The 22822-nt window shown below is 38.1% G+C and overlaps 2 protein-coding genes across 4 annotated transcripts; one reads left to right on the forward strand and one right to left on the reverse strand.

The window, feature by feature from the left end:
- The first annotated feature begins 6 nt into the window (after window positions 1-6).
- Window positions 7-2350, forward strand: TSTD3 (thiosulfate sulfurtransferase like domain containing 3). Its single transcript, XM_026845202.1, has 3 exons — window positions 7-302; window positions 500-659; window positions 1935-2350. Exons 1-3 carry the CDS (start codon window positions 110-112, stop codon window positions 1996-1998), a joined length of 417 nt encoding a protein of 138 aa, XP_026701003.1. The 5' UTR covers window positions 7-109; the 3' UTR covers window positions 1999-2350.
- Window positions 2351-5184: 2834 nt separating this feature from the next.
- Window positions 5185-22796, reverse strand: CCNC (cyclin C). 3 transcript variants are annotated; one of them, XM_026844811.1, is made up of 12 exons: window positions 22356-22796; window positions 22120-22226; window positions 18447-18531; window positions 18134-18203; window positions 16591-16642; window positions 13783-13838; window positions 12540-12575; window positions 10775-10866; window positions 9994-10061; window positions 9634-9713; window positions 7581-7699; window positions 5185-6938 (listed from the first exon to the last, which is right to left on the reverse strand). In XM_026844811.1, the coding sequence occupies exons 4-12, from the start codon at window positions 18170-18172 to the stop codon at window positions 6884-6886; spliced, it is 597 nt and encodes a 198-aa protein (XP_026700612.1). In that variant the 5' UTR covers window positions 18173-18203; window positions 18447-18531; window positions 22120-22226; window positions 22356-22796; the 3' UTR covers window positions 5185-6883. The 3 variants fall into 3 exon arrangements, with proteins under 3 accessions (XP_026700612.1, XP_026700613.1, XP_026700614.1); XM_026844812.1 differs by lacking the exon at window positions 18447-18531; XM_026844813.1 differs by lacking the exons at window positions 18134-18203; window positions 18447-18531 and having other exon boundaries at window positions 22356-22794.
- Window positions 22797-22822: the final 26 nt, after the last annotated feature.

Here is a 22822-nt window from a genome sequence, read left to right on the forward strand (position 1 = left end):
GGATGGGGTTTGCTGGCGCCCGGGGGTGTCCCGTGTGACTATATTAAACGTTACTGGGGGCGCTGGCGCTCCCCGAGAGGCCGGGAGAGCGGCGGCCGGCTCCGGGCTCATGGGCTGCGCCTCTCTGTCAGGTCCCGGGGCGGCGGGTGCCAGCAGCCGTGGCCTCTGCGCCGGCGAAGTGCCGAGCCTTTCCTACCGAGAGCTCAAAGACTTGAAGAAGACCAACGTCCTCCACATAGACGTGCGGGAGAGGTGGGAGATCGGCAGATTTGGAAAAATCCCGGCGTCTGTCAACATACCTCGTAAGTTGTTAACGTGGAGACTTGATGGTCAAGTCTGTGGACAAGTGGCAGTGACTGAGCAAAAATACTAGAGCTGTGGTAGACAGCTCTGTTAGTATGCTGTGAGGCTAAACTTTTCCTCCAAGAGGAACTGGAAGCCTTACAGTGTAAACTTGTCTGTGGATAGAGAATAAATGAGGCTTTTATGTATTTCCCAGTGGGTGAATTAGTGGAAGCTCTACAGATGGACCCAGCGGAGTTCAAGGAGCAGTACAACCAAAAGATGCCATCCAAGTCAGACCCTGTGGTTTTTTCCTGTTTGGCTGGAAAAAGAAGTAAACAAGCACTTGCTTTTGCCACATCCTTGGGTTTCAGCAGGTATGACACGTGTGTATAAGGGTGGGATTCAGGTGGCAACCCACCGCGAAGCAGAACTCATGCTCAACTTCTCGTGGGCAAGGGTAAAAATTTAATGTGGAGTATGAGCAAAATGACGGATATTTGAGTTAGACACGTCCTCTTGTCTCCACTGAACCTTGAAAGACACCATTGGGTGTTACAGCAAAGTGAGGTGTATCACCCTGTGAAACAACCTTTCAGCAGCTCTGCACAGGTGACACATGCTGCCACTGGAGGGTCCTTCTGCATCCTAGGGCTCCCTCGCCAAGATATTGCTTCCTTGTACAGCTTCATAAGCTCTAGTCCTGTGACACAGGATGATTGGAAAGGTGGAGAACTGCTTGCTTTGGTATAAGTAGGTTCTTAAGTAGTTTATGAAACCACACCCTTTGTTAAATTACAGTTCACTGTTGACAAAGTACACCTTCACTTTCAGTAAAGCATTGGGTTTGCCAGGATTAAAGCAGTGAAGGCAATAGCTAAAAAGACAATTATATTGATAGAGTGAAGGCAAAACCAGCATTTGGTTGGCAGAATTGTTACATGCATGCCAGAAGGTGCCTCGCTGGATTGAAGACTGCAGATAGTATTTTAAAAATTGGTTGGTTGCTTATGTTTTCGCTGAACTGCAATTCATGAACTGGAATATCCCTGCTAATTCTAGTCAAAAGTATGGAACCACGTTCTTGTTTTATAAATACATTGTTTTAATAAGTGTGAAATATCCTCCATTACCTGTTTTCCATGCTGACTAATTGGAGTCAGTATTGTTTTGCATGGTGGGTTTTCGTTTCCCAGAGTTTAGTTTTGTGCAGGCTTATGTCAGATCATGCAGGTTTGCAAGGAAAAGATCTGTGTGCTGCATTTAGTCGATGACATCTGAAGTATTAGACATAGTAAGATGTAAATCTCCCACTGCAGTAAGTCTGATTTTTCATTTTAAATAAAGAAGTAGCAAAATGTTTCATTGATCCAGCTGATACTACTTGCTTGATGTTTGATCTCCAGCATGGTGTCATTTGGAAGAAAAGAGTTACAGAACACACTGCATGGAAGCCGGCAGTATTAGAGTACAAGGAATGTTGATCTAGTTCATTGAAGCTAGGTACAAATGTATTCGATTGCAGAGAATTTCTGTATGTTTTTTTTTCTCAGATTTTTTTGTTTTGGTTTGGAGTTTTTTTGCCATGTGCTCTTAGACACACACCTTTTTCAAAAGCCCTTCTTAACATTCTATCTTCTGTATATTTTCAGAGTTCATCAATATGCTGGTGGCTTTGAGGATTGGGTAAAACATGAACCTCCAGAGGAAAAATGAAGATGACTACCCCAGCCCTTGCCCCATCAAGGGTTTGGGATGTTTTGTAGGTTTAAGCATTCAGACTATGTGCATTTCACTTCCAGAATACAGCCCACTCCTGTTTTCTTGTGTAAACCGACATTCACCTTCAAATAGCCACCCTTATCAACTGCTTGGTTTATATTGTATCTAAAGATTACGACATGAACAGAGCACGTTAAAATTGTTCAACCTTTACTTTGGGCTGTGTTGTTTGGTGAAAATATGTGAAGAGAACCTAAGTGCTTATTATGTTTACAAAGATTTTTGTATGAGGTAGTTTATGATGAAACTAATGATGATAGGACAAATATAATTATTGTTTCCCAAATAACCGTGTTGGGTAGTTTGTTTAGAATGGTTAAACTGTAGATATCCTCATGGAATTGGGGTAACTGCCTTACGCATGGATTTGTTATACTTCATGTGTAGCTGAAGTTTTAAAATAGTTGCTGTGTTACCAAAGAGTACAAATACAAAGTTTTAGATTTGTAGTATCTGATTGTAAGGCCAAAAGTTCACTACTGCTCAGAAAATTGAAGGAAAACTGACCTGATGCTAGAATACTCGGTGTTCAAATTGTGCAATTCCCTATTTTACAAGTATATCCATTTTTACATGCAGACCCGCTTCTGAGCAGAAAACGCTATAGCATTTGGTCAACTTCTGCTCCCTCAGCACCTCAGTATCAAGTGATAACTTGCCTATATTTGAAGTTACTATTATACAGAGATGTAATCATTTTATGCTGTAAAATTTGCGGTGGCCAAGAAAGCTACTAAACTCCCTTCACTTATGTAGGTTAATTTGCGTGTCTTAAACTTTAAACTGACCCATCCCATCCCCACCTATAAATTTGCACAGTCATAATTTTAAGGATTTTTTTGTTTGTTCTTTTAATGCTATTAGCAGTTTAGAACTAGCAAAGGTGAAGTGCTTTCACCTCCAGAAAATTTGCTAAGTCCTAGCACTGAAGTTCAGAACTCTGCAGGATATCTGTAAAAGGAATTAAAATTTCTGCTTTAATCAGTTTTGCAGGTAATGTGCACTTACCCTCTAGCTCTTTCATTCTGACAGTGCAGTCTGCATGGTGAGAAGAGGACCTAAAAAATATACCCCCTCGAGTTTAGAGAACAGAGAAGAAAAAGTAACTAATCGTATTAGAATTTGATTTCTAGTAAGTCCCTCTGCAGTCATTTGCTTCTAGAGAACTCATGTAGTTGGTACAGCTATCTGTGTTATCTGCCCTGACAGTGTATCTTACAGGGGTTTCTGGTCTTGTCTTTGCTAATAATCAGAGACCCTTTAGTGTAGCGGTCATAATAGTGAGTAATGAGTGCATTTTTCTCCAAAATACTGATTTTTTTTTTTGTGGTCTTACTGCTATACTTTATTTCCAATCCATAAAAACCCCAAACAATTTAAGAGCCAGAACTTTCTGGTTTAGTTTAACTGATGAACTAATGGGAGGAAGATGAAATGCCAGGATGAGTATGGGTGTTACCTTGTGATCAGTTACTCTGCAATTCTCACTATCTTAACTTTTGAAAGGTCTTTTTCCGACCAGATCAGGAGGAGTAAGATGCCATTGGTTTTGTTGGCTTTAGCCAAATCCTATGATCTATTAGTTTTGTCTGTTTAACATGATCTAGACTGTCAGTTTCACAGTGCTGTGGGCACACACTCAAAAGGGGCAACTGAAGCCCACTGTTGGCTGTGTTGTGCCAGGCCTCAACCAGGACTAATGATGCTTTTTGATCTAGACCATTAAGGTCACATTGTATGGAAAATTTGAGACATGCTGAAAATATTTAGTTACATGTGTAACTAATCATGCCTAGCTGTACTGACCAAGCCAGTATGCAAATGAACAAAGCAAGGAGATCCAATCAGCTAAACTTAATCGCAATTCAGAGGTTGTTGGGAACGTCTAAAACTACACAGCCACAAAAAATGAACAACAGTTACACTGGGTCACACCAAGATCTGTCTAGTCCATTATTTTGTTTGGCAGCAACCAGAAATAAACATCTGGGGAAGAGCATAGAACGGGGTATGTAGTGACACAAAATCCCCAGATTATTCTAATTTGCAACTCTGAGTTCTTTGCATATCTTGGTGTATTTGTAAATTTTCAACACACACTCCCAGCAGTCACAGCAGGCTGCACTGAGTTCTCTCTCCCTTTGCTGCTTCTCAACTTGCCATGTATTATTTTCATTAATGCTCCTGCTTCTTCTGTCAGAAGTGATGAAGAGTTGTCACTTCATCAATCTTCACACCACTCATGATTTTTCTAGACCTCTGCTATCTTTTCTGAGCTGAAGAGCTGTGGATTTTTTTAATAGGAGAGCCACTGTATACCTCTTTTTTATTTTCATTAGTTTTTATTAGTCTTGATAGTTTTTTGCAAGGTGTTTGTCAAACTATTTGTAGTTTGTCAAAGTTGATAATGCTTTCTGTGTCTTCCTCTCTATCTTCATTATGTGGATATAACTTGCTTTTCAAATCATGGTTTTTGAGTTAAGTAACTTGTGTGCTTCCTTTTAGGTTTTTCCTTAAGTCTTTTTGGCATAGATGGACTGTGCTTGCTTTGACATTCTGCTGTCACCTGTAACCATATAATCTGTGAAGACTTTCAGTTAATTCTCTTTTAATGAAATACCTTATTTTTATGCCTTTCTCTCCTGAGATGAAGCACAGTAAAGGTGACTTTTTCTGTCTGGTTGATAGCAAAGCTGTTCAATTCACATTATGTTCCATTTCCTGTTTCAGTTTACATCCTTCTCTTTATAACTGTCATCACTGAATCAGTTTCCTTCAACAGCACTTTATTGCCTTTTACCATTTACATCAGAATCAGAGCTGGTAAAACTACCCTCACCTCCACAGTAGAGAAATGACTTAAGATACTTCTATTTACCACCAAGAAATGCCTGATATTTTAGCTGTGAGGTTTAGGTCACACAGGTAATTTAGGTGTGAAGTAAAGTCTGCAAGGACTCCTGAGCAGCAAGAAAACTTTTAATCACCCCAGCCAGAACTCTTCATTAATTGTGTGCAATCCCTAATTTCAAAACATTAGCTTTTTTAGCACATTATATGGTGTGAGAAGACTGATGTTTTAGCTAAATAACAGTTCCTGTTTAAGAACTCCACACAGTGTTCAAGTTGCATTGATTTATTTCTATTCCCCAAGTCCACATTACAAATAGCACATTTTAGACTTCAAAAAACAAGGGCAAATGGCCAAATTCCACTCCTTCAATCAAGTGTCTATAAAAGGTAGGGATCAAATGGCAACAAAAGTAGCAAAGACCAAAATGTATATATTTTCAATCTATCTATTTCACCAAAGTGGTTTGGGCTTGTTGATGTAATGTTTTACAAATATAACCTGAACAGAAATAAATGCTAGTAGCCTAATGGGCTACATAGAAACACACTTCAGGTATATTTCACTGAATAACCAGCCAATTACAAAGACAGGTATTTGCAAAAACAGGGGTTTTGTAAGGGGCCAATTTTTTGAACAAAGACGCATCATAGAGCATGGGTTTTCAAGAATTTCCCTCCAATATTTCAAACCAGTGAAATGTGTTGCTTCAGGAAAAAAAATGAACAATGTTACCGCACTTCATTTTATCATTCAATTTTTATACTTGGGCAAGTTGGCATTATCATTCAAAATGAAGTTGTACAGAACTCACTTAGAAACAAAATTATCTAAAAATCAAGAAATTCAATTTAGGCCACTTCCTGACTTCAATGGGATATCTGCCTGAGTAAGGAACACAGGATATGGCCTTCTGTTTGAAGGAATCTCATTTTCTCCAGCACATAGTTAACCAAGGAATCCCATTTCAGTTATTCTAAAGAGTTGCTCCTAATATCACAATTAAAATTAGCCAGTATGAAGCTCACCAAAAGCTTGATCCTCTTAAATAAACTCTCTAATGAACCACACAAATTCACACTAACAGTGAAGGCAGACTAACAGTGTATATCTCTTGTACAAACAGAAAATCCACCATAAAAACCAGCAATCATATCCAGATTTGTACTTGACTATGAAATATTCCAATTGTACTACACAGTACATTTACTTGCAAAAAAAAAAAAAAGTATGTTGGGTTTTTAAAATTCCTAACACTTGAAATGTTTAAGAAAACTGCAGAATCACTATACATATTGCACTTCTCTGGCAAGCTGGGCTACTATGCTTCATGGCAAAAACATCCAAGTACATCTACTGAGTAAAACAGCATTTTTCTAATCCAAAAAAGGAACTGAATTTCTTTCCTGCAGCTTTCATTCAAACTGTAACAATATTCTTTGCAGGCTCTTCTAGGCTTTATTTCTGATGGATTGCTGTTACTTGTTACAGAATCCATATTTATGTTAAAAAAATTAACAAAACTCAAGGTAATGAATAGATTTAACATACAGTGCACTATCTTCCTTCAGTCACAAACAAAATGAAGACATGTCATTAATACAGTTACACTCAGGCTTCAGGTTACTGTTGCTTTTAAAATAGTTCACTTCAATGGCAAGTTACAATTTTATCAAAGCAAACAAAACCGATAATGAACTTTTGAGTGGATAGTGTTAATCTTTTGCAGCTTGGTTTAACATTTGATTCCTTACACTGAAAAAATCTTAGTACATTTGCTCCAGCGTCAGAGAAAATGATGCGGTTTTAGAGGAAAAGCTTTCAAAATGCTTGACACAAACAAGCTATTTATTCTTCAAGTTCTTTGTCAGAGATGTTACGAAAACCTTCTGTCCATTTCATGAACACAGGAAAGATCCCAGGATGTCTTGAGTCAAAGTGGTCCATAGAGAAATTCTTTGGAATGTCTTAAGATTGGCTATAACTAGAGTTCTGGCTACCATTTGGACCCTGTTCTCCTTCACTGTTTGGAAGAAAAAAACAAAACAAAAACGTGTCTTCAAAAAAGAAGCATCATGTTACATTTTTTTAAAATTAAAAAATATGGTATTCTGAAAGTAGTAAAAACCTTTTGAAAGAAAATACCTCGACACATACACAAATAGTTTCATAAAAAATGCAAAGGTTGTTATTCTTAGCATGCATAAATAACTTCAGTGTGTTTATTTTAATAATGATTTCAATATATCCCCATGCAGCTGCCTGCTGAATCTACTTCTGAAGTCAGCATTCCAAAGTTCACATGACATAAGTGTGTCTCAGGAATTTGCATGTGCAGATTCCCAACAGTGATACTCAATCACAGTAATTAAGTACGACATCAAGCAGGCCCAGTTCCAATGACTCTGGTCCAGCCATGGAGCCTCACAGTGCGGTTCCTTACATTTGCTGAGCTGTACTGATCACATTCTAATCACATTAACGCTCTCCATAAAACAATGAATGTTTTGCTTCTCAGTAGCTCCTGAACAGTAAGACTGTCTGTTTGTAATAGAGAGGTCTGCACTGTAAAAACATAGGCTATACCTCAAATTAAACACTTACTCATTCTTAAGATAGTAGTTCAGTTTTTCCATATGAAAGGCATATTAAGGAAGTACAGTACCTGTTTGGAGGTGGTTTTGGTTTAGGCATTTTACTAAGAATAGTAGCCATCTCTTTCCTCTCATCAAAGTTCTTCCACTGCTCATACAGTTTCAGAATAACCCTGATTATTTCTAAAATCTGATTAAAAAGAAAAGAGATCCTAAGGTCAGACACAACAGTGATTTTATCTTGTCATAGTTGGTTTAAGTGTGTAATTAATTAAACATGCCCTGAAAGGAATTTAAGCAGTACAATTTTCATATTACAAACTGAGCTGTCTCACATTTAATCTGGTCTGGCAACCAACCATTTCTATAATTAGCTTTTTTATTTAATTGTGAATGGAAGCCTCAACAGAATACTTTCCCTCCAATTCAATTGTATATACCATCTCTCCTCCCCTGCAAGCTAAATAGCTTTTTATTTATTTATTTGCAACTACTGCCACAGCTTATAACTATGCTACTGGGAAAAAATGGACACCTGACAGCATGACTACAGCTAGATGTAGTAACGATGATTATCGATGTCCTATACACATCAGAGGCAAAGCATAGGAAAAAAAAAGCCCCAAACCACAAATACTGGTCTGAATTCTTTCATGTCAAGAAATAAAGAGCCAAGGAATGTCTAAATACCTCTTATTATATTCTTATATACATGTAATAACAATTGTTAAGATTTCATATTCCACTTCTGGAAGCGTAAGCATTCTCTACCAGTTTGGAAATGTTCTATCTACTGCACATCAACTACCCTAATTTCCTATTGATTTTCTAGTTCAATATTCTATATGAAAGGTGCATAATGTTTGGTTTAGGATTTGTTTCATCATTCTCTAAATTAATAAAGTAGACCTCTTTTTTCTTTTTAACACATGGACTTTGATTAAGTGCTAAAACAATATATATCCTTGAAACAAATGTCACAGTTGGGTAAGAGGTCCACGGTGCTGATATTAAAAAAATCAAGCTTAGATTGTATCACTGTCATGAGAACCAAGACATGTAAATATTCAAACACGTTCAGTATCAAGCTTATGGTAACCTTATCTGTCAAATATACGTTGGTACTCCTCTGCTGCCAATTTATTACCACCCTGATTTTACATGCATAATTCGCAGAGCTCTTGATGCAGCATAGCATCCACACTGTGCTTAAAAAAGATGAATCCTGGAATACAAATATAGGGCCAGGATATCATCAGTGGCATAAAAGACAATACCAATGGCACAGAGGGCAATGGTACATCTCATCCATAATATGCTATTTAATTCCAGACACTCAGTTTTGAAAAAGATAGTCTGAAAAATATGTGCAGAGTGAAACAGTGTGATCGGGAATATGATTATTAGTTTGGCTCACTTGCTGGAGGTTAAAGGAGTCAACCTTAACAACCTTACTAAAGGTTAAAAAACTAAACAGTAAAAGGAACTAGCGAAGATGAAAAACTTTACTGGTATGAGAACAACTGCACCTTGGAACCTGATAAATTTATGAAGGGGATTATTTGACATAGAATTTGCAATAGCATGGAACTCAAGTGAATGATCTTGGAGTCCCCCTGTTTAACACTGACTGAAGTCACAGTCCTGATTATCCTGAAAGTGTCAAGAATGTTTTACACTCTGCTTACTATGTACATTCATAGGGAGAAAATGAGAACAGTGTGTAGGCATGATGCTGAAAGGCAAATCAGAATATCACCCACACTGGAATTTAAGTCAAACACGTGCTGGCAATCTTAAATGACGAACAACACAGGTAAGTCTTTTCCTGGAAAAAAAATTTCAAAGGATATTTGTTTTATACTTCCATCTGAAAAATGGCAACACCAGTAACACTTTGCCATTATGCAATGGTTCTGTCTTGACGTTCAGAGCAGGGTGATAACCAGAATGACCTGACATTGTCTCCCTGCCCGAGAAATCTACCTAATTGCGACAGCACCTAACATGATCACAGAATGAAGATCAAATCAGTACCACAGACATGTAAGACAGTAGTTTTATAACCATAACTACCATTTCCGGTCAGTCCGTAACAGGTGTCGGGAATTAAAAACAGAGTACCTTTTCCATATCAACAGATAGCTCAGCAAACCATTGCCTTGCATCCTTCTGCTGGACAACACAGGCCACGTGTAGGCAAGCTGCAAAGATCAGGTGACACAAGTACTGAACAAAGATCCACTTGATACAGTCAGAAACATTCTATTTTTTATAAACACTATACAGTTGAACAGAGAAAGCTTGGGATTAATTATCTGATTTTTCTTCAAAACTTCTTAAATTGCAAGGCTACACTGTCAGTACTGTATGAAACACAAACTGAAGCACCTTATGAGTGCACTCTAAGGAATGCCTGTTGATGGGACAGTGCACAGAATACAGAATACATCCAGTTAAAGTGACATTGCTTGTGTTACTTACCTAGAGCTATCATGAAAGGAGGGTACAGCAGACAAAGATCAGTTCTATATGTGTCATTCACTATCCTCCTGTGCAAAAAAGAATTTGTAAGCATCATTTTGTTCACTTTTAGACTATATGACTTCAAAAACTGCCATCAGTTTATAAATATTTTGTAGTTTTGCAGATGGTAGAAGCAGTGAGACTGCAGGGCAAAACAGCAAAGGAGGAGATCTCTTTCCTTGTAAAAATCTCTTAACACATTTAATTTTTTCCTTTGTAGTCACTTTCTTTGGAAGCATTATTACAGTGCCATAAATGTCTTTCTGCAGAGGGTGTTGATGTACACAATATAATAATTATCCCTGTTTCACAAATAAGTAAGGGCAAGCATACAAGTAGCATTTTTACTGTCTTTCTATACTTGAGAAACAGTTCAAGAACATAAGTTCTGCTTACACAGCTAAAAACCTCTATATACTGCTTCTACCTCCTATGACACAGCAAAAAGCCAACATTGACAGAAAAACACTACCTCTACTGACAGTCACCATTCAGTAGTGAAAAAACTCTGCTATTAGAGCTAGTCTAAAAATAAAAATTAGATCATTGCTAAGTAAAATCATTACAGGATTAAAGACAGAATTATCTAAGTTAGGACATATACCTGCACAGGTTAACTAAGGCACCCTTTGTATTCAAATATGGCTAAGCCTGCTTTTGATTAAGCACCTTTGAAGCATAACCGTTAAATGCTTTCTTGTTGAAAGGAGGCACTATTGCTAATCATTGCCTTCATTACCATGCGAGAGGTAGCAGCATGTCTTCTTGGCCCATATCTTGCACATATTGGAGCAAAGGTCTGTAAGGATGATATACTATCAAACAGCAGTCCTAGGAAAAGTGTCAACGGGATAAAAGTTAGATTACAATGCAGAATGTGTTGTCAGTTCATATTAAAAACATTTGGTTTACAAGTCAATGACTGACTATTTTTTTGAAGTAGCATTCTGACACCTAACCCTACTCTAACGAGGGCAGTGCTCTCTCTAGAATACCATTCCATAGCATGGTTGCCAGTCTGTCAATGTCCTTCCCTTAAGAGACATAGAAAGCCACATCTGCAGCACACTGAAACCTCATTTGCTTACAAACCCGTAATTCCCACTTGGAAATACAGAACGCTGCCAGAAAACAGTCTGTCACTAAATACCATACATGGAAACATGCCAAAATAATTGACACTGGTTTGGAAAGAAAGAAAGAAAAAGAAAAAAATCCACTGCTCTCAAATCCCCTTTTATCAGGCCCAGGTTGGTGTAAACAAGAAGGAATAACCTTGCTGAAAGCAGCCAACTGTACGGATACTACATAAAAAAGCTGCATTAAGTTACATGTTCTGAACACTGAAGTGAGCCACAGTTATTATACGTACTATATACTGCATAGCATACTGGAAAAGTAAGTTAATCCCTAAAATGGAACTTCTTGTAAATGCAGTTATTTGTGATAAAACTCCTATATACAAACCCCAGGAATTACTGCCATGTATAGCAGAGGTATCAATGACTAAATCTAAACAGGTTATCTAGAAAGGAGTTATAACAACTGTAAGCACAAACAAAAACTTTGATCTGATCTCCTCTGTGTCCTGGTCCCAAAACATCCTTTCTCAGTTGCTGCCTAACTCACTAGGCTCCTCCCTGGTTTCTCTCTCTTCTCCGTGCTTGAGCAGAACTACCCTAGTACAGCGAGCCCAGTGCCTAACCCATCCAAGTCCAAACAATATGCAGAAATTAGGCACCACTTTACCGAAGCCCCCTAAGAAGCCTGGGCTGCATCCTTTCAGCTGCCCTAGAGAACACAGCAATGGGATAGCAACTTTTACAAAAAGCAGGAACAGCTCCTTTCTTTGAATGTGCCTGGAAGAAAACACCACATTGTGCTCCCTTCATCCACCAGCCTAACAGTTACAGCACCATCTTAGAAAATGGGAGGCCCTGATTTCAGTTTCTTCATCATAGGATTCAAACTCACATCTCACTTTCTAGAAGATTACTCTCATTATCAGGTTACAGACTAGCATGAGTGGGATACTACCCACACCTTCTGCTGAAGCTACATAGCTCCAGATTCTTCCAGGAAAGAAGAAGAGGGCATAGAAAGAAGACAACTCTTCATGCTCTTGACTGGCCATTTAGCTGGGGAAATCAGAATACTGACGTCCTAGTCTCTGCATCAGGACTTATACACAGTTACCTTTCTTTTAAAATCACAAGCAGTTCTGGACACAGAACTTATGTTTTACCCATCCCAAAAGTGCTATAACCACTAGGATGCAGAGCCATACACACTCCTCCTGGCCCCACCACTCCCACAATCTGCCCTTTCTGTTGAGAAGTCCAGCTTCCACACAAGGAGGTAAGAATGCCCTCACTCAGCCTAGATGACAGCACAGTAATTATGACATTCTGCTGAAAATGTTAATGTTAGACCTGCATAGACATCATTCAAAAACTGGAGTGGAGGGAAAAAAAAGCAGCAAACCACCAAAAAACCCCACCTACCATTAATTCTAAGAGATAGAATTCACATTCTAGTATCTGCAAAGAAGTAAAATCACAGTTAAACAGCAGCATATTTCAGACAGCAGAAAGAATTAACTGGCATCCATGAATGCACCGGAATTTTCAACACATACTTGCAACAGTCTTAAAAGCGTTTAATCTGAAACTACAAAACCAAACAAAAATCAAACTATTACTATTAAATGCAAACAATGCATTTAAACATCTTGGATCAAGTTTACTATGTAAAACTACTTCACTGGCAGTACTTGTCTGATTTGTTTCAACACCTGGCAGCAGCAAACTGTTTCCAGGGTATTTATACATTGGAATAAATAAGTCATTTTGTAGAATTAGAGCCTCTTCATCAGGCCACTAACATGCCAAATGGCCTTTTAAAGCATTTTCAGATTTAATTTCATGTGAAATATTCTGTCCAATTGTAGCAATTAAGTCAGTTCTCATGTTCCATAGAGACAGTGATGTATTAGTGATATCAAAGAAAAGACCAGACTCTTTGGCTATAGGAAAGCAGTACCCCAAAATATGTTTCCATTTGCTTTTATCTGTAAAACAGCGGTGCCATTTTATGCAAGGCCTTATATATTTTATATTCTGATGTATCATTTGGCTTTCTAGATTGGGTGAAAAGCAAACCAACAGAAAAGTAGTATTTGTCACAGTCAATCTAAAAATAATGTTTAACTTTCAAAATAGTACAGCACAGGTCAAAACCGGTTTCAATAAAAACTACAAAGTATCTCAGCATTGTGACTGAGAATGCCTTGAAAAGCCACTGGTAAATCCATATTTTAAATAATAAATTAAAATTATTTTTCAAAAGCCATTACATTTTACAGGCAAAAATAAAACTGCTTTCTGTAAGCCAACTGCTACTGTGTACAAGCTTTGAAGCATCCCAGGTGCAAGGGCTATTTACCTTCCCTGGAGCAACATATTTGTAAACAAGAACATTCAAAAAAAGCTAACCTTTTTTCTCATACTACATAAAAATTACTATTTCAGTCCCCACTCACATCACTTCTCTTTACAGCATTCCTGTCAACAATTTAAAGAAAGGAGGTTATTTAAGATTTATTACTTTTAACTTTCCCAATAATCTATCCAAAACTAATTATGAGCAACCTGACATATGAGTATAAAAATATTTCTCAGAATTTAAAAGACAGGATTTCTTGCAAAAAATTATTTGCTCAAGTTGTATTTCGAACAGCATACTTACATGATTCATCCTATAAGGAAACTCCTTCGGAAAGGCATACGAAAACCTAGTTTTCACTACAGTAAAGAGAAATCAGTATGTTAAAAATTCTGTAATTAATACTTTTACTTCTTTCACTTTCTATTAATTAATCTGTATATAGCCCTTCAAATCCATTTGGCAGCACAACTGCTTGCAGTCCAGAAGGTTTGTATTTGAAAGAGAAAAGTTATGAGATTTAAGATCCTGAAAGGGAAAGAGAAATACAGCTGAAATCCAGATTTGCAGAGATACTCAGCCAGATACTTGTCTGCTGCTTTGGACACTATTAAATCTTCCGGTTAACCACCAACCAGCTTATGGCACCTGACTTTTCACAAGTTATCAGTCACAGAGCTATCTACCTACTGATGTCACTCCAAATCTGATGATCTCTTCAATATCTCAGTTCCAACACTAAATCCAAATGGAATTTTTACATGGGATTTTTTTACACAGGCTTGATCCTTCAACATGAAAGATTTTAAAGCACATAATGGAGTCTTAGAAAAACAAGACCAAAGGCAGGGTGAGGGAGATCAGCCAACAGATACTGTATTTCCATGATGTAAAGATTTTGGACATGTGAAAAACAGCCTCAAATTCAAAGCAAGAAGTTAATTCACCACACTGCATTATCAAACATTTCAAGGCTGTTTCTCTCCAAGAGAGAAACACCTAAACATCTGTTTAGGCATATGATAGGATTCAAGACACTTGTCTCCATGAGAATGTTCAAATATATCCTGTTTTCTAGCTTATGATGATCCCTGATTTAGATACTTAATTATCCTAATGCAAGGAGAACAGGGACAAATAGCGCACTGTTAAAAATTATGTTAAGTTCCAAAACCAGAGTGATCTTGTATTAGAATGCTGAGCAAAGAAAAACTTAAGGATGTGGATTTGAGATTTGTGCAAGTGAAACATTTAAAAATCTATTTTAAGTTGCTGGCCTCCAAGGAAAACAGGTAACATTTAACATCCTAGAAGCTAACAATATTCCTTATATGAATCACAGACGGTATAGTATGAAATGATACTACTTCCAGAAACTGTATGCCATTCACTTTGATGAAAAGATAGGGTCAGTCTTGTGGACTAAAGAATTCAACACTTAGACCTACAGTGGACATTGCTAGAAAATTTGCTGTAGGACAGTAAGACTAGGCTACTGGTTGGAAATTTTAATTACTTCAAGGAAGAAAAGAATGAATAAAGCAGGTTTCTCAAGAAGCATGCAAACTGAAGAGATCCATAGTAAAAAAATAAATCATTTTGAGGAGGAAGATAGGGGAACAAAACTTCTTTCCCACAAAGCAAGCTGCAGACACAACCATATGGAACCGTCCTTTCAGTGAGCTGTGGAAATGGAGAGAAAAGCTTTTGAAGAAGTTGCCAGAAACCAGGCTGAGATTATCTTCCTTACAAAGGAAGCATGTGTTAATAACTTCATGTTTCTACCTAACAAAAAGCAAACAAACCTTTTCAACCAACATTACAGCATCATGCCTTTTGTTAGCTTTCTTTCACTTGTCTCAATTCATCTTTTTTCTCCTTTGATATGAAGACCTCCAAAAAACCCGCTGTGTGCTACTGAAGCAACTCTGGTAAAAGAAGACCAGGTGGAATAAAAGACATTAACAAAAAGCCTGTTGCTTTTTGTCCCCACTTCCATGGAATACAGAGCGCTTATCAGGGCAGGCAGGGGTTCTAGGTCTGAAGGGAGAACTGTGGAGGAAATCATCTGCAGGATTCTGAGACTTGAGATTTTCAGAAATGGCACAGCTCAGGACTAGAAGTCTAAGTAAAATCAGCTACTGCGTATTTACCAAAATCCATCTAACTTACTGATGCATCAAAACTGCCACACAGACCTGTGCTTCATGATGCTACTGCTGTAAAAAGAGCAACTCTTATTGCTAAATCCAGTACTGGTCTTGGTCATGCTGATGTTCAAGATGTATTTCAGTTCTTGGTGGTGGAACTGTCACACACAGCCAGCCCCGTGGACTGATATACTGACTGCATGTGGAGGGTACAGATGCAGCCAGTCACCTGTTCCCTCAACAGCCAAGAGGGATTTTGAAAGCAATGACCTACATTTTGAAGAGCATAGCCAGCAACTGACTGTTGAGAGCAGCTGGACCTTCTGGGTCTAGCATTCAGTTAAGGAAGCCATCACTAAGACCTTGGAGGATGAGATGCAAGTTACAGGAACTGGGAAATATAAGGCAAGTGGGACAGATAGAGAATTAAGTAACTACAGTGTGATTTTATTGCATTTATTTGTGACTAGTTATAAAATGTATTTTCAGAAATAAATATTGTGCAAAGACTAATTTTATGATGGGGGAAAAAAATAGAAGATATACAGCCTACCAAAAATTCTGAAAACAGGCACTTCTGTGGAGCCATACCTTTTATAACAGACACATAAAGCTCTACGTTTCCAATTCCATCTTTGAGGAGTTCAGAAGTCAATTTACTACTCGATACTGTTTATAAACCTTGATAATTTTATTAACTTGTTTTTATTTATACTTGGCATAAATTCCAACCAGAATCAACAAAAAATAATACAGAAAGGACCCTTCTGTTTCTGTATTTAGAAATTGAAATTATTTATTCTAAATGGCTTTAACTGGCTCCTGGCAGTCAACATGCAAACCCCTCCATAAATTGATAAAAAGCTACCTTTTAAAAACAAGCAAATAACAAAACCCACAAATGTTTGATCTCCCTATAGAGATAGCAAACTACAGTATAATGAAAATCACTGATACTTACATACAGAAGTAGCAGCAGAAATCAACCTTGTATTTGAAACAACACCAAATTCCTGAAGAAAAAGAATGGTAAATGAGGTGAACTACCTGAAATACCATATACTCATACTGTTATCAAATTAAAATAACAGCTTCTTACTAAACTGGGCTTCTTTATGCAGTATTTCTTTCTTATCCCCCACCCCTTTTTTTTTTTTTGGTAAACAGTGTAAACTCTTAGGTGAAGAGTTTTTTCATTAATTAGTTACTTTGTTGTTTGAGTTGTGAGGAACAGTAAACATTTATGAAAGGTACTAAAGCCACAAAAGCTCAGTTGGCTAACACTCTACATATAAAATAGACAAGAGAGCTTCAAGAAGGTATGTTGGTTTTTCCTAACCCACTTGGAGAGAAAACTGCCTTTAGAAACCTGTCATTCACTACCTTTTTTGTTTCCATGAAGCCTTAGCTCCTCTGCTGAGACAGTCAGCATACTGAACTTTTTCTGTATACAGCGTTCTTTCAGAGAAGTGCACAATTGATTCATTACTGCTACAGCTGCCCTCTATAAAGTTGCAGAAGCTTTACTGTTAAGGAAGGCTGCACAGACTTCTAGTATTTGTTCTAAAATGCAAGGTACAGCTGTTTATATATACACTCTATGTCTGTACTTTCTTAAAGGCTTAATTAACAGGCTGATAAAAAAATACTCTTTCCAATACTCTGCATCTTTCTCCTTTCTTTCATCTCTTCCAAACACTGAAAGGTATCACACTATTTGTACAGACAACAGTATTACATGTAGACACTGGATTAATAGGACTGTTTCTACCATCCACTAGGTATTTGAGTTTCTCCTGTAAAATTCATTAGTGCTGACATATCACAAATTGGCCAATTTGGGTTTTTTTTTCCATTACACAGACACTCTCAAACAGCCAAAAAACTTCTTGCATTAGAGAGGACTAAGAGCAGTGCCCAGCTGATGCTAACTCTTGGTCACATTCAAAGTAGACTACTAATGGAGGCATGGAGCCTTCTCACCACTATCCCTAATGAGTCAATTCCTTATGATAATTTCTCAAAGACAGAGTATGAGCTACAACATACTTTTAATTCAAGTAATGAAAGTGTGGTAAACTCTGAGAATCCCTCACTATATGAAAGGGAAAAGGATAATTAGGAAAAAATTTTCAAATTATGCTTTAAAGTTTGAGTAAACATGAATAAGGAAAAACACACCAGAAAGGAGACGCTGCACAATTTAAGATATAGTGTATGTAAATATGTAAACACTGTATCACAGTGAGACAGCTATTTAAAATACTCTTTCCAATTTTCAGAGGCCCTTCAGGGTTAGTAACATTGAGAAAGATCAAATACTAAATAACATGTTTGAAGGCGTTCTCCATCTCCTTTTCTTAAGTGCTACAGAAATCTATACAAAAAAGAGAAGGTTTCAACCCCCAAAGCATGAAGAATGACAAAAAATTTAAAAGTCCTAAACGTTTTCTCTCTCTCATACATCACATAATTTTACATTAAAAAATTGTAATACTTCATACCTCTACTTTGGATGCCAAAAACACACACGTAGGAGCCATTAATACTGGATCTATACTTTTTAGGGAATATCTGAAATGTTATAACAAAATTATAATATGTTGTTTCATACACGTAGAACGATTAATCTATTAAGAGCACCACACTTCCTTTTGAAAAAGCAAAGCTTAAGTTAACTTTATTAGCATAAAAGCTTTACACCATCCAGAATACAAAAGTGGCACTGTTTTTAATACAGAACTGCATTTTATAAGGGCTACCAAAATGTGCCTAGCAAATGTTTTATTCTTGTACCATCATAGTAAACAGTCCTACCTGGCATAGAATCTCTTGAAGTAGACTGTAGCAGTGGCAATAACTTGTTGTCTTAATTTAAGATGTTCACCTAAAGCCTGGATAACTTAAAAAAAATGAACAAAAGCTTGAGTTGAGTTTTTACAACAATTTGACACCAAATAGCAAAGGATCTCAAAACATGACTAGTGCTGGGGATTCTAAGGAGCAGCAGCACTGTCTTCTCTCTCAGTTCAGATACGTTGTTCTGGTGAGACAACATGTTGCTGTAAACCTACAGACCTGCACGTGAAGAAGCACTGCATCCTGAAGCTTGTGGACACCTTCAAAAAGGGAAAGGAAACTTGACTTCACTGTGTACAATGTGAGTATGACCTTTAAGAAGATGACAACACAAATCTCAGAAGGGTAAACCTTGCGTATTCCATTTTAGAGCAAAACAAATTCAAACACTTAAAATATAAGTCTATGGCTTTTCAGTGCCATGCAAAATGGGTTTTTTTTTCAAACAGCTAAAGCTGCCAACACAAACATGGTCATTAAATTTGGCAAAGGCAGCAGGTGTTAAAAAAAATGACATATTTAGTCTAGGGAGAAGGGGTGGGAGACCAGAGGATGCAGTCAGCTGCTCCATCACTGTGGTCCTCTGCCAGTTGGCCAAGAAACAACCCTGGTGTCATCTGTGCAGGTAGCTCTTGTTTGGCCTCCCAGGCAAAGGAAAGGTGCCAAGCAAATTAGATGCATCGAACTGGGATTAAGAGCAGGGGTTGGATACAGAGAATGGCACAGTGAAACATAAGGTTGTTACTTGTTATTTTTCCCATACTTCTTCACAGCCATTATTCTGAGCAAGGCTCGGCTGTGTTGACTCCTTCTTTGTTTCCTCCCTCACCAGAAATGTCCAAAACCGTAATTTAAAATACACTTAAGTATATATTTAAAATATGTACAGTAAGGTCAAGAAAGTGACCACAGATGGAAAAAGCAAACAATTCTGTTATCAGTCATCACTAAATTCTTAGTCTCTACTTAAGCACAGAAGTGCATATCTTTTTTCCCCCCCATGGTCTTATCCCGTATCCCTTGGGAGTAGCCAGGGTACACCCTACTCTCACTTTTAATGAGCATCACAGGATTATAAAACACAAATATCAAGGACACTGTTGGCAAGAAAAGGGCAGAACATAGGAGAAAAGGAGAAAACTATACTGCACAGCACTGATGCTTGGCAACATTTTTTTTCCACCACAGGAAAGGGTAACTAATTTGTTACCTATTATGATTACCCAAAGCAACATGAAGTCCCTGTCCATGTCATACCACTCTTTTCCTAAAGAGAAGAATGCCAAACTGAGACTAGCTTGACAGTGACAGTAGGACAAGCAATACTGCCACAAAGAAGGTTAAGCCCAGTCTGTACAAATATTAAAATATTTATCAGCATATCTTGGGAGGTTTGACAAGATTTTTCCCTCTGATTTGATCATGGGGCTACAAAGCTGTCCTACTACTATGGCATCAGAAAAATTCAAATATTAAGCTAAACAGAATTCTCCAAATATGTTTCTCACTCCCATGGGATTTTCAGGAACAGTTAGGCCATCTGCTGTCAGAGAAAATTCAAGTGTGGTTTAGAGAAAAAAATGGACAAGAGCCTAGAGAGACTTAATGAAATGGAAGCTTGTATATGCTGGGAAAACATCCAGTACTTGTAATTAATTTTTTTAATATTTTAAAATAAGCTATTGGATTATTTATTCCCTTTTGTTTACAAAATAAGTGGTTTCAGTAGGTTTTTTTAAATTAAAATTGTTTTAAACCTGAATATCTTGAGTAGCCTGTAACATAAACATTACAGCTTCTGCCCTAAACCAGAAAGGGAAATCAATTAATGCATTTTTCAACCAAAAACTCTATTAAGACTTGGTGATCCAAAGAGAAAAATCAACATCCATTTCCTTTTTCAAACTGTTGTGAAAGATGCCATTTTTCCTTCTCTACAGTATTAACATTCTGCATAGTTGCACACGGCCATACAATTAGTTGATCTACTGCAGTTGTTTTCCAACAGACACATGCTGAATGTGACAAGCCACAGCCAAGACTCATATCCCCACCCCAGTAATGCAGGAGATGGGAGAGAAGAGGGGGATGCTCTAAAACCCAAAGCAGGGTCCTATTCAGAGGCAGGTGATGATACAACACATATCATGGGCTTGAAGCTCTGCCTGAGCAGTGCCTGACTGTCCTCCCCATGAAGGTGTCTCTGCCACAGAAAGGGTGAAAGCCCAGCACCACTCCCTCCTCCAGGGTAGGCTGTGTTTGTAGCCCATGAGGGAGGGAGATTCTGGCAGAGCTGTTCTCCAGCTGCCGCGGGTCACACACTGTACCTTCAGCGGAGGCTGGGAGTACCAAGGAAAAGGACCCTGAAAACCACAAACTGAAACCACCTTGCCTACTTGGTAAGTATTTTTCTTGAGTAAACAAAAGATTTAAGTGAAACATTTAAAATGTTTAAAAAAATCAAAATTAATACGAGCAAAAATGAGCATAGAAATCCAGTTTTAGACGTATCAGTACTCCATTTTTTCTGTTTGCATTATGAAGCTATGACACTTTGTTTTAATCTCAAGGAATTTCATGAACTGATCAAACAGGTAAATCATTGCTAGCTTGATTTCCTGGTGCCGTCTAAGTGATAACACGGATGTATCCACAGCAATCAGATCTGCAGCATATGCAATTATTATAAAAATAGCTAGGCTAAGAGAGAAGCTGGGATAAATAGCTTTCACAGGTATCATTCCAGCACTGACATAAGATCTTCCAGTGGCTTTGGGAAAGTCACTTAACATCTCTGTCTCAAGTCTGGCCAGATAGCTGAAAAAATAAACATTCTGTGCTTTAAAGGACTGCTGTGAAAAATATTTAAAGAGCTGTCTGCAAAGTACTACTTAACAACATCCTTAGCTTAGGGAGATTTTTTTAAATGCTGAACAACTGCACAGAAAAGAGTTTAAATGCTTGCATAATCTGATGTGCTCCGGTGAAGCCATTCATATGGTTAAATGCTTTGCAGGATCAAGTAAGTCTTAGATAACTTCATAAACAAGCCCCAAACTCTTTGGGAGAACGGGTTGTCTGCCAACAGCTCTCAGAAACTTGTGGACATTTTGAGAGCCACTGGGTGCTGGGGAACCAGTCACAAGGCAAGACACAGGCTGTGGTGCAGGTTTCAAAGAACGTTAACTGAACACAAATAACAAATTTCCAAGCTTTGCAGTTTAACTGGACTGCACAGATCAGCTAAAATACTTACACAGCCTAAAAGCCCATCAGACGCCCAGTCTGAATACTAATGCTTGACACTGAGCCTTTAATATGCTAGCTCAACAGCTTCTGTTTGCTTCTCCTCCTTTTATTTTTGCTAAGAACCTCTTAAAAATAAGAAAACATACTATGTTTCATCCCATCACAGGTATATATGGAGCCAATTTGCCTGTAAGTTCTCCTAAAATTGTTAATATAACTAACAAATAACAGTGTTACTGATACTCCAGTTCTTTGTTAAAATAGGCTGTGAAAGTATATGTAATGTCACAATGAAAACATTACATACTCTAAGCAATTCATACTTGCATTTAGACATGGCAGATACTGTACATATTTTATGGCAGAAATAAAACAGTTTTACCATTAGTAAAAAATATCTGTAGCTTCCAATATTCTTCTTCAGTCAGAAATTTCAAGTCTTTCTGGCGTTCCTTCAACAGATCTTGTTTATCCAAAATCCATTGTAAACTAAAGGAAGGGAAAATTACTTCAACAACTCTTTGTCAACATCATGTCGAGTGACTCCTGTACAGACTACAGGTTGCAAGTCCTGGCTAGAGGACTAACAACCTTTAATCAAACCACACACAATCTTACCAAGCAAATGTTCACTAGTCTTCAAAGTTAGACTTCTGAAAAAAAGCCTAACTATTATAGCAGGGACTAAGATCGGCCTTTACCTATAGCAAACTGAACTGGCTGTGTAGCTGGCAGCCACTGTCAGCGGCTTGCAAATTTTGCGTTATATTTAGCACATCACGGGCACACATTTAAATCTCGACGCACGAGGTATTTGAAGGCAGCTCAGCACTGGCTGCCCTACCACTGGGGATAAATATATCGCACCCCAGGGATCGCAACTGCCCGCACTCGGCCCCCTGAGACCACGGCAGCGCGGGCTCGGTCACCGGGACGGGGCTCCCGGCCCGGAGAGCCCCAACACTTTGGAAGTCACGGCGAGGCGAGGCCGGCTGGCGCGGCGGTGGCGGCGGGAGCCAGGGCGGCTCCGGCTGCTCTCGCACTCCAGCCCGGTTCCCGCCAGGGCTCCGCGGCGAGCAGGCCCC

The sequence above is a fragment of the Athene cunicularia genome (assembly GCF_003259725.1).
Source record: "Athene cunicularia isolate RWA chromosome 3 unlocalized genomic scaffold, athCun1 chr3_part1, whole genome shotgun sequence".
In the NCBI taxonomy this organism is placed as follows: domain Eukaryota; kingdom Metazoa; phylum Chordata; class Aves; order Strigiformes; family Strigidae; genus Athene; species Athene cunicularia.